The sequence below is a fragment of the Enhydra lutris genome, unplaced genomic scaffold (genome assembly GCF_002288905.1).
Source record: "Enhydra lutris kenyoni isolate GAN:26980312 unplaced genomic scaffold, ASM228890v2 scaffoldscaffold35, whole genome shotgun sequence".
Classification (NCBI taxonomy): Eukaryota; Metazoa; Chordata; class Mammalia; order Carnivora; family Mustelidae; genus Enhydra; species Enhydra lutris.
This window is the reverse complement of record NW_019154119.1, coordinates 526,364-544,660: the sequence shown is the minus strand read 5'-3', so window position 1 is coordinate 544,660 and position 18,297 is coordinate 526,364. Positions and strand designations below refer to the sequence as shown.

The window sequence follows — 18,297 nt, the reverse complement described above, 5'->3', positions numbered from 1 at the left end:
CTTCATATATTTTAGATATTAACTCCTTATAAGATACATCATTTGCAAATATCTTCTCTCATTCAATAGGCCGACTTTTTGTTTTGTTGATGGTTTCTTTGACTGTACAAAAGCTTTTTATTTTGGTGTAGTCCCAATAGTTTAATTTTTGCTTTTGTTCCCTTGCCTGAAAAGATATCTAGAAAAATATTTCTACATCCCAAGCAATCTCTAACAAAATACAAACAGTATTTTTCAAAGAACTAGAACAAATAGTACTAAAATTTGTATGGAACCACAGAAGACCCCAAACAGCCAAGCAATCTTGAGAAAGAGGAGCAAAGCTGAAGGTATCACAATCCCAAATTTCAAGATACATCATAAAGCTGTAGTAATTAAAAGAGTATGGTATTGGAACAAAAACAGACAGATCAATGGAACAGAATAGGGGCCTAGAAATAAGTCCATGCTCATATGGTCAATTAATCTATGACAAAGGAGGCAAGGATTTACAATAGGGAAGAACAGTCTCTTCAGCAAATGGTATTGGGAAAACTGCACAGCTACAGGCAGAAGAATGAAAATGGACCATGTTTTTATACCCATATACAAAAACTCCAAATGGATTGAAGAACTGTGAGACCTGAAATCATAAAACTCCTAGAAGAAAATAACTCACTTCTTCTATGTCTTTAGTAATAAGAGAACTGACTTGATTTTCTGTGTATTACGCCTTTCATTTTCTCCCCCTACTATTCATCCCTTTCATCTTTTGGTTTCAGAATTATATTTGGTTCTCTTATCACCTATGGAATGACTTTGTTTCCTGACCTCATTTTTTTTTCTTGACTCATTCAAGTTACATGAGTTTAACACATTTTCCTGGTGCTTACTTATTAGTGTGTGGCCAGTGGTATGCTGGGAAATATTTAACAACTGTCTCTACAGGAAAAAAAAAAATGTACATATGTGTACATAAGCTTACTATAAACTCTACTGAGTTAAAAAGATATGCACCACACAATTTACAAATAATGAAAAAAATATAAATCTCTTTATCGCCAATTCCACAGTCAACTGATTGTCACAGAAGACTTCCACTGATTTTTGCTGAATTCTCATATCCATACCCAAGCGATGGAACAATGAAGACATACGTCTGACCTGAATGATTCTCTGCTGATTAGATAACAGTTTTCAAATATTAGAACATTTCCTTCATTACTTTCTTACACTTTTTATAACGTAAGAGCTTCAGACACAACATACTTTTCAGTTTAATCTGCATTATTAACACTTTCCCCATTTCTTAAGTACAAACAATCAACAAAAGGTAAATCAAGCCCTGATTTATAGCAACTTGCCAATTAATGTGGAGTAATTCATTCCTGCCATAACTGATTACAAAATGTACAATAAACTGAAAAGACAAAACACAGGCTGGTAGAAAATAACTGTAAAACATATATCTGACACAGGATTTATATCTGAATATGTAAAGAAATTTTAAAAGAAACCCAATACTTAAAACAGGTAACCATTTTGTAAGGCGAATAGCTCTGAAAATTGGTTGCAAAATAACAAGAATATATTTAATGCTACTAAACTGTAAGATGGGGGGGGGTGCCTGGGTGGCTCAGTCAGTTGAGCATCTGACTCTTGATTTCAGCTCAGGTAATGATTTCAGGGTCCTGGGGTCAAGCACCAAGTCAGGCTCTGCACTCAGTGGGGAGTCTGCTTGAGGATTCTCTCTCTCCCCTGCCCCACCCCACATATACACTCATGTGCTCTTTCTCTATCTCTCTAATAAATAAATAAATCTTTTTTTTTTTTTTTTTTAGATTTCATTTATTTATTTGACAGACAGAGATCACAGTAGGCAGAGAGATAGGCAGAGAGTGGGGGGAAGCAGGCTCCCTGCCAAGCAGAGAGCCTGATGCGAGGCTCGATCCCAGGACCCCAGGACCATGACCCAAGCTGAAGGCAGAGGCTTTAACCCACTGAAACACCCACATGCCCCTAAATAAATCTTTAAAAACAATAAAAATAAAAATGTTGGGGTACCTGGGTGGCTCAGTCAGTTAAACATCTCCCTTCAGCTCAACTCATGATCCTGGAGTCCTGTGATCAAGCCCTGTATCAGGCTCTCTGCTCAATGGGGAGTCTGCTTCTCCCTCTGACCCTCCCTCTTCTCCTGCTCTCACAATCTCTCTCTCTCACTGTCCCTCTCAAGTACATAAAATCTTTTTGAAAAAAATAAAAAATAAAGATGCCTAAGATGGTACGTTTTACGTTATGTATATTTTACTACATTTTTTTAAATAGGAAAAGCTTTGAAGAAATACTTCAACATAGAATATACTGGGATGGCAAATAAGCACACAAAAAGAATGTTCAATATCATTTAGGGAAAGGCAAATTAAAACTACAAAAAGCTACCACTAAACTCCCAGCAGAATAGCTAAAATTGAAAAGAGTAACCATACCAAGTATGCTCAGGATGTAGAATTGAAACCCAGGCTACACTGTTACAACCACTTTTGAAAACAGTTTGGCAATTTCTTAAGAAGTTAAATATACTCCTACCATATGACCCAGCTTTCCACTCCTAAGAAAACTGGAAGCATTATAACCACAAAGATTTGTACACAAATGTTCACCCCAGCTTCATTTGCAACAGTCAAAAACCGGAAACAACCAAATGTTCCTCCAAAGGTGAATGGATAAACAATTTGAGGAGTTAGTCCTACAGTGGAATACTCTTCAGCAAGAGACAGGAATGAACTACTGATAAACTCAAAAATAATTATGCAAAAAAAAGATGGTAAGAAAGAAATATGCTGAGAAAAGCCAGACAAAAAGAGTTCATACTGTATAATCCTACTAATTCAAATAAAAACTAGCATGTAGCAACACAGAGTAAGTCAATGCATGTGGGTAGAAAGAAGAGACAGAGAGGTACAGAAGGGAAGAGTTACAAAAGGGCGCAAGGAAACTTGAGGATGATGAATATGTTTATTACCTTAATTGTTATGGTTTCACAGGTATATACATATTTCAAATGTATCCCTCTGTACCTTTAAATATAGGCAGCTGTATGTTAATCCTAGCAAAATAGAGCTCTGTTTTTAAAAGGGTCATCATTTGGTCTAGCTTAAACTATGAATGGAGAAAAAGAGATTCACCTAAGTCAGTCATAGCAATACAGGATAGCAGGATGCTTAATCAAGAGTTAAGTAATGTGGCACCTACACTAAGCACCTGAAGTCACCGAAGGCCTTATTGGTTGGATTAATGGTAGTCACCCTATCCATATCCCTCCGGCAAGAGAGCCTATCACGTTGCTTCAGTATAGCAATATTCTCACAATCCAGTTCTAATCTTAGCCAGAAGAAATGTAAGTTGTTGTATGGCTCAGCACATTCAGTTTTCCTCATCTTGATATTCTAGCCTAACCAGGGGGCTCAATTTTTTCCAGTTATGTCCCAAGTCTTCCAGTGCCCAACACCCCAAAACTGACTACTTCAGATTCCTAACAGCTGTTCCTAATCTTAACATAACTGGCTCCCCTTCTCATTTCAGAAATATGCTACCTTGCCCAGTCATGTGGACCTTAGAAATTCTTTGATCCATCAGGACCTGTCCTGGTCTAAAACCTGAATAACATCTCATGTTTTCAATACTGCTTCGTTCTCAGTTGTCTCTCATATCCCACGCCTCCACGTCCCAACCTTACAGTTTAAGCTGGTCCTTCCATCTTAGATCTGCTTCTCAGACTTTAATTCTTGTTTGCTGTTCTTGAATTTAAAGGCCCTGACCCTCAGTCCATACTCTGATCTCTCAATCAGTCTTGCAGCATGACTATCTCCCAGTTTTACCAATCCTGTTCCTACCCACGTGTAGTTCTTAAAAGCCAGAAAGTCATCTTAGAAACAATGGGTTCTTGGGATGCCTGGGTGGCTCAGTCGGTAGACATCTGCCTTTGGCTCAAGTCATGGGATTGAGCTCCAAGTCGGGCTCCCTTCTCAGTGGGAAGTCTGCTCGTCCCTCTCTCTCTCCCATCCCCCTGCTCCCTCTCTTCCTCTCTTGGCTCACTCCCTCTCTCTCAAATAAATAAAATCAGAGAAAAAAAATAGAAAAATGAAACACTGCATTCTTAAAGTATAGATAGAATAGAAATACTAAGAGTAGAAAGGTAAAGGCACAAAGGAAGGGCATAAAAGTTGAAGAAGAACATGAGCAAATGATCAAGTGACTGATGTAATTGAGAAAACAGGAGACTGGCCTGAGTGGAACAAGAAGTAGGGTTAAACCATAGTCAGACAGAGAAGTCTGGGCTTGATAAAACAAGTTACTGAAAAACTGCTATACACTCCAGAGCAGGGTAGTGACAGCACAAAACTGTTATTAGTCTAGTACTGAAAAACATGAGATCAGAAGCAGGAGGTGTTAAATGATGCTCTCTTGGAAACCGTGGCCTGAGGTAGCAAATGTTTCTCTTGGAAACCGTGGCCTGAGGTAACAAAATGTCATGTTCTAGAAAGGTCCCACTGCCAGTGGGAAATGAAACATGAATGTTCTATAATCTAAAAAGAAAAACCGACATATCTTGGTGACCAAGTAGGTACAGAGTGAATGAAGAAGAGAAGAAAGAGGATAATTACGATAATGGTAATAACTAACATTTACTGACAGCTTCCTCTGTGTCACTCATCCATGTAATTCAAAGCAGTAACTTATTTAATCCTCACACCAACTCTTTGAGATAGGAATTATTATTTTTCTTTTATAGATGAAGAAACTAAAGCAGAAAGGTTAAGACATTTGCTCAAGGTCACACAAATAGTAAGTGGTCACAGCAGGACTTAAAGGTAGGTAGTACAGCTCCAGAATCCATTCTTAAACACCATAAGAGACCTCTATACATTTTAAGGAAGAAGGGAAGGTCTCCATGCAGTAGGAAAATCAACAACCCTAAAAACTGGAAGAATACCTTATATCCTATAAGACTGTAGGAAGATGGGTGGTTTTGAAACCATGATTAACTGATGTAAATATGTTTTATAATAGAACTCAGATTTCAATATTTCAGTCCTTTCTGAATTTGAGGGCCTAAAAGTCTGCTTGAAGTAAAGACAAAATAGTTGCAAAAAGAGAGGGAGAGTCTTAACTTGAGGGTTAACTGAGGGTTTTGGAGGGGAGGAGTGGGAGTGTTGGGTGAGCCTGGTGGTGGGTATTAAGGAGGGCACGTATTGCATGGAGCACTGGGTGTGGTGCATAAATGATGAAATTTGGAACACTGAAAAAAAAATTTAATTTAAAAAATACAGAATAAAACATCTATTTAGATAGCACTAAAAATATATATATATATAGTGCAGAGTTTTTTTTTTTTAAATCATTAAGTGTACCATCCTTCTTTACCCACATCATGAGAAACTCTACTTCATGAAAGGACCAAGCTCATAGCCAAAGGAAAGAATTTCTACTACTATACTTTATTCTGGCCCAGATACATGGTAATGAACAGAGCCATTTTAATAATCATCAAATCTCTCCACTGATCCTCTGCTCCTAAACCCTTCTCTCTTGCTAACAGAATCTATGATTCTAAATACATGTGGAAACAAGGTTTCATTAAGGGATCACGCATAATAAAAGAGGCTTCACTAAGGGAACATCTAAGGTTTCTTTGTTTTATGCATTATAGTTAGAAGAGCAATGAAAATGTGAGCTCTACAGATAATTGAATATACATTGTAAAAGTGTATCCCAATCAGTATTTCACGGGCTCTTAAAACCTTAATGCAAAGTCATTCCTGCTAGCTTTTCCAGGTCACTCTGGTTCCCAGTGTAACCTCAATGAAGTAACCTCAATGAAGGCAAACTCAAAATTATACTTTAATATCTATCACTTTCTCATTAGACTAAAACCATGCCTCTAAAAACTGATCCTTCTTGTAACACAGGGTAATTCTGCTTCTCCCTTTACTCCTTCACAGCAGACTTTATATCACAAAGTCCAGCTCCTAATTTTCAAAAATTTCTGTGCCCCACAGAGAAATGCAATCAAATGAGGATGCAAGGCATCACCCATGGTCATTTGCTGGTTAAAGGACAGTTTCCCACACAGCAACCTTGCAGTGTGGGTATAATTTAAATTCCTATGTCAGGAAAATTATCAATTACTATATGACATGGACTTTCACTTGTTCATCCTGAAACCTTCAAGATTACAGGTGAATAGCATAAAGTGTGAATGCCAAAAGTCTACCATTCGTTCTACGAGAGACTTTTCATCAAAGAGGATATGGAGAACAACTTAAAAAAAAAAAAAAAACCAAAAACCTGGATTCAACAAAATCAGGTTCTCATAGTCCTAGTTCTTAATAGCAGCAAAAATGCAAAATAAAAAGATTGAAGTAGATGAAATGAGAAGACTGGACCAGATGAAATTCTCTCCTGCAGCAATAAGTCTACAAGATCTACCTAAGGTAAGCTATGATCTAGAAAGCTAGAAACTAAATTTGAAAACACTTGTGAGCATATGGGATCCACCTGAACAACAATGGCTCTAAGCAGTTTCCAGAAGCAGGAGCCTCACACTGACACTCTCCATTCTGTTTCACTGCACCTCGTCTTTTGTTCTTTTATTTTCATAGGCATTCCTTGGGGGCCCTCAAGATTTCTGCTTCATAAAAAAATATTAGATGATTATATTCCCCCGAAATGTTCAGGTTAGAAAGTCATTATGCAGAATATTTTATTTTTACAAAATGAATCTCACAAATATTAAGTGAACAATACTATGAACTAAGGAAAGTTATTAAAGTTATTCAAGTCAAGTAAGAATAAACTAACCACAATGTTGCACATCTAGATTGTTTTACTGCTAGAATATGCAGGACCTGAGATACTGCCATGAATAATCTACTGCTTAAAATAAAGAAGGACTAGAAATAAACAAGTTACACATCTCCAGTAACTTAAATTAACTACATGATTTATAAAGATTCATTGTTTCACCATATACATCAATAGAGCTGAACTGGTGTACTTCACTATATGTAAAATGGTCTTCCATATAAATGTTTCCTAGCTTTTAATTTTTTTAAAATAATTTTTTATGTTCAAAGTAATAATTGCACACAGTATAAAAAAGTCAAATAATAGAGAAAGGTACACAATGAAAAGTGAAAGTATCCTTTATACTACTTCTACTAGGTTCACTACTAAAAAAAAAAATCAAACTCTAGTTTAAATGTATGAGGACAGCTACAATATCCATAGTATCTGCTTTATGGTATAAGTAAGCCCCCCCTAATTATCTGATTATATTTTTATATTCAATAAGAGGTCTCTTAAGTGATACATACTTAATGTCCAGCTCCATTCTAAGGGCTGCTGAGTTATTCCTGCATACTGCAAGATAAACAACAATTTTGGCATGAAGGTGTCTGACAGTCATGGTAGGAAGGCTTCTGGAACTTCCAGTTCATGAAATTATTTCAATATATATCCCTGGGCAACATACTGATTCCGATACCTCAAGACCAGTAAAGTCCTAAATTCAACCAAAGGACATTTTTAAATCAAATTAAATTCTTTTCAATCTCCCAACTACACCTGCCTATATGCCATATAGATTAGAATCATTAAGATTGATCAATAGATGGTTTATGGGTCAATATTTATTCTTTAATGACATTATTCTATTTAATCTATATCTATATACAAATAAGCAATCTGTTTAAGCACTTTTTTTTTTTTTAATTTTTTTATTTATTTGACAGAGAGAGGGAGATCATAAGTAGGCAGTGAGGCAGGCAGAGAGAGAAGGGGAAGCAGGCTCCCCGCTGAGCAGAGAGCCCGATGCGGGACTTGATCCCAGGACCCCGAGATCATGACCTGAGCCGAAGGCAGAGGCTTAACCACTGAGCCACTCAGGCGCCCCTGTTTAAGCACTTTTAAAAGTACGCTATCCATGGGACGCCTGGGTGGCTCAGTTGGTTAAGCAGCTGCCTTTGGCTCAGGTCATGATCCCAGCGTCCTGGGATCGAGTCCCACATCGGGCTCCTTGCTCGTCAGGTAGCCTGCTTCTCCCTCTGCCTCTGCCTGCCATTCTGTCTGCCTGTGCTCGCTCTCTCTCTCTCCCTCTCTCTCTCTGACAAATAAATAAATAAAATCTTTAAAAAAAAAATAAATAAATAAAAGTACGCTCTCCAGGTTCTGAGTTGTTTGCTATTTAAGGCTCCCTTTACATGATTTATGCCTATGAAGGCAAAAATCTTAAGAAAAGCTGGTCCAAGAGAGCTAAATTTTATAAAAGTTAAAGAATGTTTTTCAGGCGTGCCTGGCTGGCTCAGACACTAGAGCATGTAACTCTTGATCTCAGGGTTGTATGTTTGAGTCCTGTGTTGGGTGTAGAGATCACTTAACAATACAATCTTTCAAAAAAAAAAATGTTTATTTGAAATAAAAGTAGAATCTTAAAATTTTAAGTTTTCTAATTACTAAATAAGCATGTTCTTAACAAAGACCCTTTTGTGCCTACAGAACAATAAGGTATTTGTTGTTGCTTTTCTACCAAAGCAAAAAAAAAAAAAAAAAAAACCCTCCTCTGGAAAGGAAAATAATTACTTCTGAAAACCACATACTAAGATAAACTTGACTATATTTAAAGTTTTCATATGTTAACAAAATGGAAATTGCATTATATATGCATAAACATAACTACAAAGTCACTATATAACAGAAACATGCACACCAAACCTAAAACTATTTTCAAATACTCATTTTAAAACTTAAGGTAACTTGGAAATCCTTTACAAATCAATGTATTTGTAACTTAGACTCAAACATTTCATTTCCCAGGCCACTGCCAATTTCAACTTAGAGCTAACTATAAAAAGGAAACAAGTCTAGCTACATTTTCCTGAATAACTAACCTTGACTTAATTATATGTTGATTTAGCACATCTCCCACATTTGAAACAAGTTCTAACTAGGAAGGTCACATAACCAGCGAAGTGATGAGAATGACATAGACCCTATGTCATGAGTTACTATAAAGAGATGATTATTAACCCATTGTTTCTCACCCAACCAAGGATTAAGCAAACTTTCCCCTTTATTCCTGCATCAATTTTTCTTTCCCTACTGGATCATTTCATCTATATTATAAACACTTTAATATCTCCCACCTTAAGTAAAATTTCTCACCTGACAACATATTCCCTGTGCCCCATTCCCTTGATTTACAGAAAAGTTCATTTAAAAAAAAAAAAAATTACCCTGGGGCACCTGGGTGGCTCAGTCAGTTAAGTGTCTGCCTTCAGCTCAGGTCATGATCGCAGGGTCCTGGGATCAAGTCCCACATCAGGCTCCTTGCTCAGCGGGGAGTCTGCTTCCCCCTCTGCCTCCTCACCGCTTATGCTCATGCCCCTCCCCTTTCTCTCTCTCAAATAAATAAAATCTTTAAAAAAAAAAATTACCCTCAGGACTCCTGGGTGACTCAGTTAAGTGTTGGATTCTTGATTTTGGCTCAGGTCATGATCTCAGGGTCATAAGATCAAGTCCTGTGTCAAGCTCCACGGCTCAGCACAGAGTCGGCTTGAGATTCTCGCTCCCTTTCCCTCCTTCCCTCATCCTGCTCCTGCTCTCTTTCTCTCAAATAAATAAAATCTTAAAACAAAACAATAAAAAAAAACCTATCCTCACTTTATTTCCCTCTCTGATTCTCGAACCCACTGCAATTGCGCTTTCATCTCCACAGAAATCGTTTGTATCAAGGCCACCAGTGATCTCCATATTGCCAAATCCAATCTTCAATTCTCAATCCTCATCTTATTTGACCTATTGGCAGAACCTGACACAGTTAATTAATTCTCTCCTCACTGAGGAAAAAATTTTCATCCTTTTGCCTCCTACAGACACCACTCACTCTTAGTTTTCCTCCTGTCCCACTGGTCCTCCTTTAGCACCTCCTTTGCAAATGCTCATCTTCACCCTGATCTCTAAATAAAATTAGTTTGTCTAAGGGCTTAAGTCTTTGAACCTCTTCTCTTGTCCAAATTTTCTTCACTAAGCAACCACAGCCTGTTTAGACTTTAAGTATCATTCATACACACACACACACACACACACACACACACACATATACCCCCATATATACCTATATATATATCTATATGTATACACCTAAATATATACCCCATATATACCATATATATTTATCAGCACAGTCTGGCCCTTCTTCTCTGTACTCCAGATTCATATACCTAGCTGCCCATTTGAAATCTCCACTTACAGATATGTAAATATGCATCTCAACATTTACCAAATTCAAAATACAATCCTAAATTCTACATAAACACCTTAAAGTCTACTTCCCACCTCTACCCCATCTGTCCCCTTATCAGTATAAAACCAATTCCATATTTCCAGTTTCATGGGCCAAAACTCAAGAGTCATTCCTGACTCTTATTTTACTTTACTGATCCTACTTTGTAAAATATCCATAGTACACTGCTTCTCATCACCTCCACCACTAGCCCCCAACCAAAGCCACTGTCATCTCTCTCTTGTACTATTATAGTAAGCCTCCTAGACTCTGTTTCCACAAAACAGACCATCCATACAATAGCAAGAACAATCTTTCTCAAACCTAAGTCAAGTCATGTCACTTTTCTGCTCAAAATTTCTCATGACTTTTATCACTTAGAATAAAAACCAAGGTTTTTGCAATAGCCTACAAAGCCTCCTCATGATCTAGCCAACCTCATCCACTCCTATTCCCTTTGTACAAGTCACTGCAGCTACACTGTCCTCCTTGCTTTTCCTCTACACTAAGCATATCCTGCTGCAGAGCCTTTGTACTTGCTATTCCTCAACCCGAAAACCCTTTCCCTGGATATCGGCAGAACCTCTCTCTTTTATTATTTAGGCTCAAATGTTACCTTATCACACATTTTTTTACTATCCTATATAAACCAGCACCTCTCTACCCACACTCACTCTCAATCCTCTCATCAGCTTTATTATTCTCAGCATCCATTAGCTCCTGATACAGAACATACAGGCACGCCTCATTTTATTGTGCTTTGCTGTACTGGGCTTCACAGATTCTGCATTGTTGTTGTTTTTCACAAGCTGTGAAGGTTTGTGGCAACCTTGAATCAGCAAGTTCATCGGCACCATTTTTCCAATATTTGCTCACTTCTTGTCTCTGTATCACATTTTGGTAATTCCTGCAAGAGTCTAAACTTTGTTATTATTATTACTATTATTTGTTATGGCTATCTGTTGTTAGTGATTATAACTCACTGGTAATGTTTTTTAGTAATAAGTATTTTCTAATTAAGGTATATACACTGTTTTCTTAGACATAATGCTATTGTACACTTAATAGAATACATTACAGTATACACATAACTTTTACATACTGGGAAACAAATTCATTTGACTCATTTTATTGCAATATTCATTTAATTGCAGTGGTCTGGAACCAAACCCACACTATCTTTGATATATGCCTATAATTATTTGTTTACTGTCTGTTTTCCCATGTACTAAAATGTAAGCACCATGAAAGTAGCAATTTTAGTTTATGCAAAATGCAGCACTGGAAGGTAGTCCAAGATGGCAGCAGAGGAAGATGCTAAACTCACACCCAATGGACACACCAAATCTACTGCTACAAATCGAACAATCCCCTCTGGAAAAGACCTGAAAACTAGCTGAACATTTTGCAACAAATGGTAAAAGGGCCACATCAAGCTGGGAAGGAGAAGCAAGATGCAGTCTCCTCAAAATCCCACCCCTGGCACGGGGACCCACAATCAGGAGGAATCTCACAAATGCAGTTTTTTTCCTGAGGACTTAAGGGTTCATACCCCACATCAAGTACCCCAATCCTTGGGAACTGTAACAGAGAGATGAACCCCCAAAACATCTGGCTTTGAACACCAACAGGGCTCACATCCAGGAGACCCAAAGGGCTGTAGGAAACAGAGATACTTCTTTTAAAGGGCTCACATGCAGACTTAGTTACCCTGGAAACCAGCACAAAAGCAGCAATTTGAAAAGCACCCAGACTACACATGAAGGAGTTTCACTGGCTAATCCTACAGCATCTGTCAGAGGGGCAGGGGCCTGGTGGACCTTTCTCCAGGGACAGAGGCACTGGCAGGGACTTTTGGTTCTCTCCCTCTGCCTTGAGAGCACCAACAGGGTAATCCACCCCTGTGCTCCCCCATGCCCGTGTGAAAACTGTGTCTGCACGAGCCATGCGCTCTCCTATGGGCCTGCTAAAGCTGGCAGGCATATGCAGTCTACACAGGGGGCACTCTGATCGCCTACTCTGGTGGCCGGGGGGCCTGCGTTACTGGGTCCAAAAGCGCTGTAACAATCAGAGAGACAATTCACTACAGTGACAGTAGTTTGAAACACATCCCTAGTCTTTCTGTGAAATAGGCCTATTTACTTGTCCCAGAGCTTCAGCCTGAGCACCACACTTCACATCAGCTACACATCTGGAGGCTGTGGAGGTGCTTTCAGGGAAAGGGAGCCAGGGGACACCATCTTTACACTCTCCCTAAGCCTCACTACGTTTCGCCAAGACCTCCAAAAAGGAGCTTATACACTCATCTAAAGCCCTGGTTTTTGTCACTGTCGCCCAGAGGACACCTTTAGATCACCTGGTCTGGAGGCCAACAGGGTGTACAACTACAGCCCTACAGGACTATATATGCCTACACATTTTAAAACCTGCTGCCTGAGGGTCTGGCTTCCAATCAGCCTATAACTGGGGGTTGCTTGAGATCCACCCCCCAGAACATTGACAAGTCTTGGCACACTCTCAACAACTGGGACTTATCAGGAATAAATCAGGCTGCTTAGACAGTCACAAAGGTTTCAGAGAAAACCAAGAGCTAGGGCAAGGTTGAAAGATAAGGTTCATCTGCTACAGGAGGCCACTCTTTGAATACTCATGCATAGAAACAAACACAGAGTCAAGCAAACTGAGAAAACAGGAAAATGTCCCCCCAAAAAAGAACAAGATAAAACCTCCCCCAAAAACCTCAATGAAACAAAAAGTAGCATTAAGAACACCTGGCATTTAGCTGGGTACATATTTGCTGAATGACTAAATAAATAATAGCTTAAGTTACTATGCTGTAAGTTAATAAAGATTAACTCATTTAATCATCAAAAAACTACATGGAGGTATTATTAATACTCCAATTTTACCAATGAGACAAAGGCATAAGAGATTAAGTTACTTGTATGTCACATATCATATAAGTGGTACAGTCAGCCTCCTATATCTATTACATGAGATCAAGTCAGATCACACAAATGGACCACTTAACAAAACATCTGGCACATTAAATTACCTAACACTTATGAATACTTGTTATGTGACAGACATCAATGTAGGCTCTTTGTGTGTATTTACTTATTTAATTCTCATATTCTTCAATAAGTAAATGCTTTTATTTTCACTATTTTTTATTTATCAGGGCACCAAACCTAATTCAACAGAAGTTACACAAAAGACACTGCTGTGAAAGAAATGGGACAAACTCCAACCTTTACTCTTCTCGGAAAACAGTTAACATGTGCTTAAAGAAATGTGTTTTGAAAGTTAGCACTGAAAACCAAATCAAAATGAACTGAATTCCTATCACTTACAGACACATTGTTAATTGTATTTGTTAGCCTGTAGTTCTAGAATGCCTTCTAAGATTCAAAGACAAAACAGTCACAGATTTTCTTCATTAAAAACAAAACAAAAGGGGCACCTGGGTGGCTCAGTGGGTTAGGCCTCTGCCTTCAGCTCAGGTCATGATCCCAGAGTCCGGGATCAAGCCCCACATCAGGCTCTCTGCTCAGCAGGGAGCCTGCTTCCTCCTCTCTCTGTCTGCCTCTCTGCCTACTTGTGATCTCTGTCTGTCAAATAAATAAATAAAATCTTTAAAAAAAAAAAAAAAAAAAGCTACCCCTTCTCCAAATATCTGGTCGCTACTCCATATTGCATGGTATTGTTTAACGTATCTTTTTCATTTTTTTTTTTAAGGTTTTATTTATTTATCTGAGAGTGAGAGAGAGCATGAGAGGGGAGAAGGTCAGAGGGAGAAGCAGGTTCCCCATGGAGATGGGAGCCCGATGTGGTACTCGATCCCAGGACTCCAAGATCATGACCTAAGCCGAAAGCAGTCACTCAACCAACTGAGCCACCCAGGCTATAATTAATAATTTATAATTTTCATTATAAGGAAAAAGTTAGCTGAATTAAAGTGGATCTTTTTACTATTTAAAACAGAACTTAGTCATTTATATCAATCTGAAATCACCAAGTTTATACACTGCAAATTACCTTCTGTTTTAAGTCAGTTTTATTAGCAAAAAATAAATTTTAAAATTACTGCACCTGAGAAAATAGCCAATTCCTTTATTGAGTTAAAGTGAAAGCGAAAGGAATCATGAAAACGACTAAATATAATTTCTTCAGCTCAAAATACAGCATTTATTAAATTTTTAGAGCCATCTGTAGATACTATTCTACATTAATAATTAATATATGAAACATCATGGTAAAGACCCTTAAAACTTACGGTGCAATAATGGCTCTAGCAGGTCTTTTTGTAGACTGTACTTGTGAGAGCCAGCCTTCTAGTTGTGCATTCAGCTGCGGTCCTATAAAAAGAGAAAGAAGGAAATTGGAGTTAGCAGAGAAATGTACTATATATAACCATACATGACACAAAATCCTTATTAAACCTATTTGGGACTAAAATGGCTTAATGGGCACTGGGATCATTAGTTTGTACGTTAATGTTTGATACTTAACCAACTACTAAGCAAGCCATAGAGAAGGCCATGTACCGATTAAACAAAATTTGCTTTTATCCATTTACTTACTGACAACCATCTTCATTCCAGAACAATATGATCTATAATTTGAAGCACTGTTTAAACAAAATAAAACAAGAAACAAAAGACTCTAGGCATATGAAAAGAAAACACCTGAGTGACTGTTTACAGAGCACCAAAACTTGCCTTAATCACTAAAATCACATCCATGGAGTGATCACTCCCATACCCAAAACCTTTCCTTCTATCCAGTCCAGCCCCTACTCTGATGATCACATTGATAACCAGTGACTATGCCATGTCAAAAATCCCAATTTCAAGCATCCCACTCTCCTCACTGCCTATCTTCCCAGTTCACTTCTAGAAATCTGTTGATTGCTAACAGATTCTGAGTTACTTTCCCCACTATCCTTCCTCTCCTTTCTTCTTCCCCTCTTACCCAGCCTGAGACTTGCTCCATCACTCTGAATCATTTCTTTACCTGTGCCCTCACTCTTGCTCCTCTTTCTCCCCCATAGTCAAACACAGTATCTTCACTTGTTCAGCTGAATGAGATGACAGACACAACCATATGAACTTTAAAATTATACCCATAAATTGCAGACCCTTAGCAAAGCTCAGAAATCATACCACATTAACCTCGTGAACTTGCTCTCCCAGCCTTAAGATAATTTCTTCATATAGCTTCTCATTTTACCTTAAAGCCTCATTCCCCTCTCACTCCCAGCAGATGATCATGGTTTTTCATTTTGTCAAGGAAAATCAGAAGATAGCCAACCACCCTGGTTTGCCAAGGACTTTCCCAGTGTTAGCACTGAAAGTCCTACATCTAGGGAAACCTCTTAGTTGCAGGCAAACCTGGACATTAGTCACCCTAAATTCAAAAGAGAACTACTTCCTCTTCCTACCATTTATTCTGCCTTCTCTCCTGTGTCAACACATTGACCTTACTCCTATCAAAAGTCAAACAAATTCCTTCTCCACTGGGTCCCATTGTTTGTCTTCTCAAGGACTCTGCTCCTCTAATTGTCCTAGTCTCCTGCACAAACTTGTCCCTTTTTACTAGATCCTTACCATTAGCATTTTTCCTCTGGCTCTCTTTTTTTAAGCATTTAATCGTAAAATATTTAAATGTTACAGAAGAATCTAGATAATAATAAAACAAACATCCATGTACCCAGTACCCCAAAAAATTAAATTTTGATATTCTTAAGATCTTCCTTAATGAGAAATAAAATATTACAGACACACTTGAAAACCTTGCTGATCCCATTATACATTTTCCTCCTCAGAGGGAAATCAAAATCACTTTCTGATTTTGGTGATTATCATTGCATTATATTTTTACTAATGTATATACCCATAAAAATATGCATTGTTCTGCATACATATTGTTCTGAATGTTTTTAAATACTACATAAATATACTGTGCATGTTCCTCCATAATTTGATTTAGTACACAACATTACTGATAACAGGTACTCATGCTGATTGTGTAACTCTAGTTCACTCACTTTAATGCAGTATTATACTGTGTAAATACACCAAAATTTATCTATTCATTCTCTTCACAGACACTTGGTTGTTTCCACTGTTTCACTGCTAATATGCAATGTTACAAGTGTCTTATAAACATGTATTAAGAGTTTTTCTGGGGCGCCTGGGTGGCTCAGCGGGTTAAGCCTCTGCCTTCAGCTCAGGTCATGATCCCAGAGTCCTGGGATCGAGTCCCACATCGGGCTCTCTGCTCAGCAGGGAGCCTGCTTCCCCTCCCACCTCTGTCTCTCTGCCTACTTGTGATCTCTCTCTCTCTGTCAAATAAATAAATAAAATCTTTTTAAAAAAAGAGTTTTTCTGGGGGCAGCCTGCTTGGCTCAGTCGGTTCGGCAACTAACTCCAGATTTCCACTCAGGTCAGGATCTCAGGATCGTGGGATAGAGCCTGTCAGGCTCCATGCTCAGTGGGGAGTCTGCTAAGGATTCTCTCTCTCCCTCTCCTTCTGCTCCTCCCAACCACACTCACTTGCTTTCCCTCTCTCTTGCTCTCAAATGAATAAATAAAAAATGTTTTAAGAGTTTTTCTAGGGTTTAACCACGAATAAAAGTACTGGATCACCAGAACACTGCAAATTGCCCACTAAAGTGGCCAGATCAATTTACCCATCAGTGTAAGGGCATAAAAATGAGAAGTCTTCCTGTTAAAAATTAGGGGAAAATGGGGGTCCTGGCTGGCTCAGTCAGTGGAACATGACACTCTGGATCTCAGGGTTATAAGTTTGAGGTCCACGTTGGACATGATACCTACTTAAAATAAAATTTAAAAGGGAAGAGATTTGTCTTAGAACACATTCGTTTTAGAGCACTTTCTCTAGAAAACTTGCAATCGTAAATTCTTTCTCTATCTCTTGAAATATATGTAAATGTTTTTAAAAGCTACATAAGCTTCTAGGGATCCGAGCTGGCTCATTCAGTAGATCGTGTGACTCTTGATCTCGGGATCCTGAGTTCAAGCCCCATGTTGGGTACACAGCTTACTTTAAATAATAAATAAAGCAAGCAAGCAAGCAAGCAAGCTTCTAACCAGCAACCCAGGACTCTCTGAAATGTGATTCGCGCCAAAGAAGACAGCACCCTCTTTCTGCCAGTTTTTTTTTTTTTAAGATTTTTATTTATTTATTTATTTATTTATTTATTTATTTGATAGAGAGAGAGAACACAAGCAGGGGCAGTGGGAGAAGAAGAAGTAGGCTTCCCGCTGAGCAGGGAAGGGCTCAATCCCAGGACCCCAGGTTCCTGACCTGAGCCTAAGGCAGACGCTTAATGACTGAGCCACCCAGGTGCCCCTTTCTGCCAGTTTTTGTGGGAAGACAGGAACCTAACTAGCTGACCATCTACTTCCAAGTTGCAAAATTACCTCCTATCATAAGAACACAAGTTTATTTTTAGCCAGTTACAAATACATATGGTCACCACAATTACCAACTGATTTAGAATGAACTATGTGTGAGAAATGTTGCTCTCAAGTCCTCTGACTTGAGCACTACTTACAATTTATCTTGAGAACATGTATGTAATAGGTTGTATCTGGCCATATAAAAGGGTGAGCTCTCTTTAGATCTCTGAAATCTCTTAGCAGATTGACTGTGATGTGCTTCACATTCTGGCTCAATGCTTATTTTCTTTCTCTTCTGCCTCTGAAGAGAGGTTTTTCTGAAATGGAGGTTTTGGTTTAAATTATATTTCTCCAACATCAGCAATGGTTAAAATTTCCCATTTCCCCTCATCCTTATCAATATTTGATACTGACAGAATTTTTAATTTTTTTGGCAAAATGATAGGTATGAAATAATATCCCTTTATTTCTTCTGATTTGTTTTTCCCTGATATCCACTGTCATTAAACATCTACTGACTTGGTTATCCCTCTGGATATATTTAGGACT

The 18,297-nt window shown here is 38.3% G+C and overlaps 1 protein-coding gene across 2 annotated transcripts in view; it reads right to left on the bottom strand.

Moving 5' to 3' along the window:
• Positions 1-18,297, bottom strand: part of LOC111154137 (mediator of cell motility 1) — a 109,775-nt gene that overhangs the window by 45,711 nt on the left and 45,767 nt on the right. For both annotated transcript variants that reach the window (XM_022513547.1, XM_022513548.1), the window contains exon 2: positions 14,598-14,679. In XM_022513547.1, the coding sequence (XP_022369255.1) occupies positions 14,598-14,679 (82 nt within the window). The remainder of the gene's footprint in view (positions 1-14,597; positions 14,680-18,297) is intronic.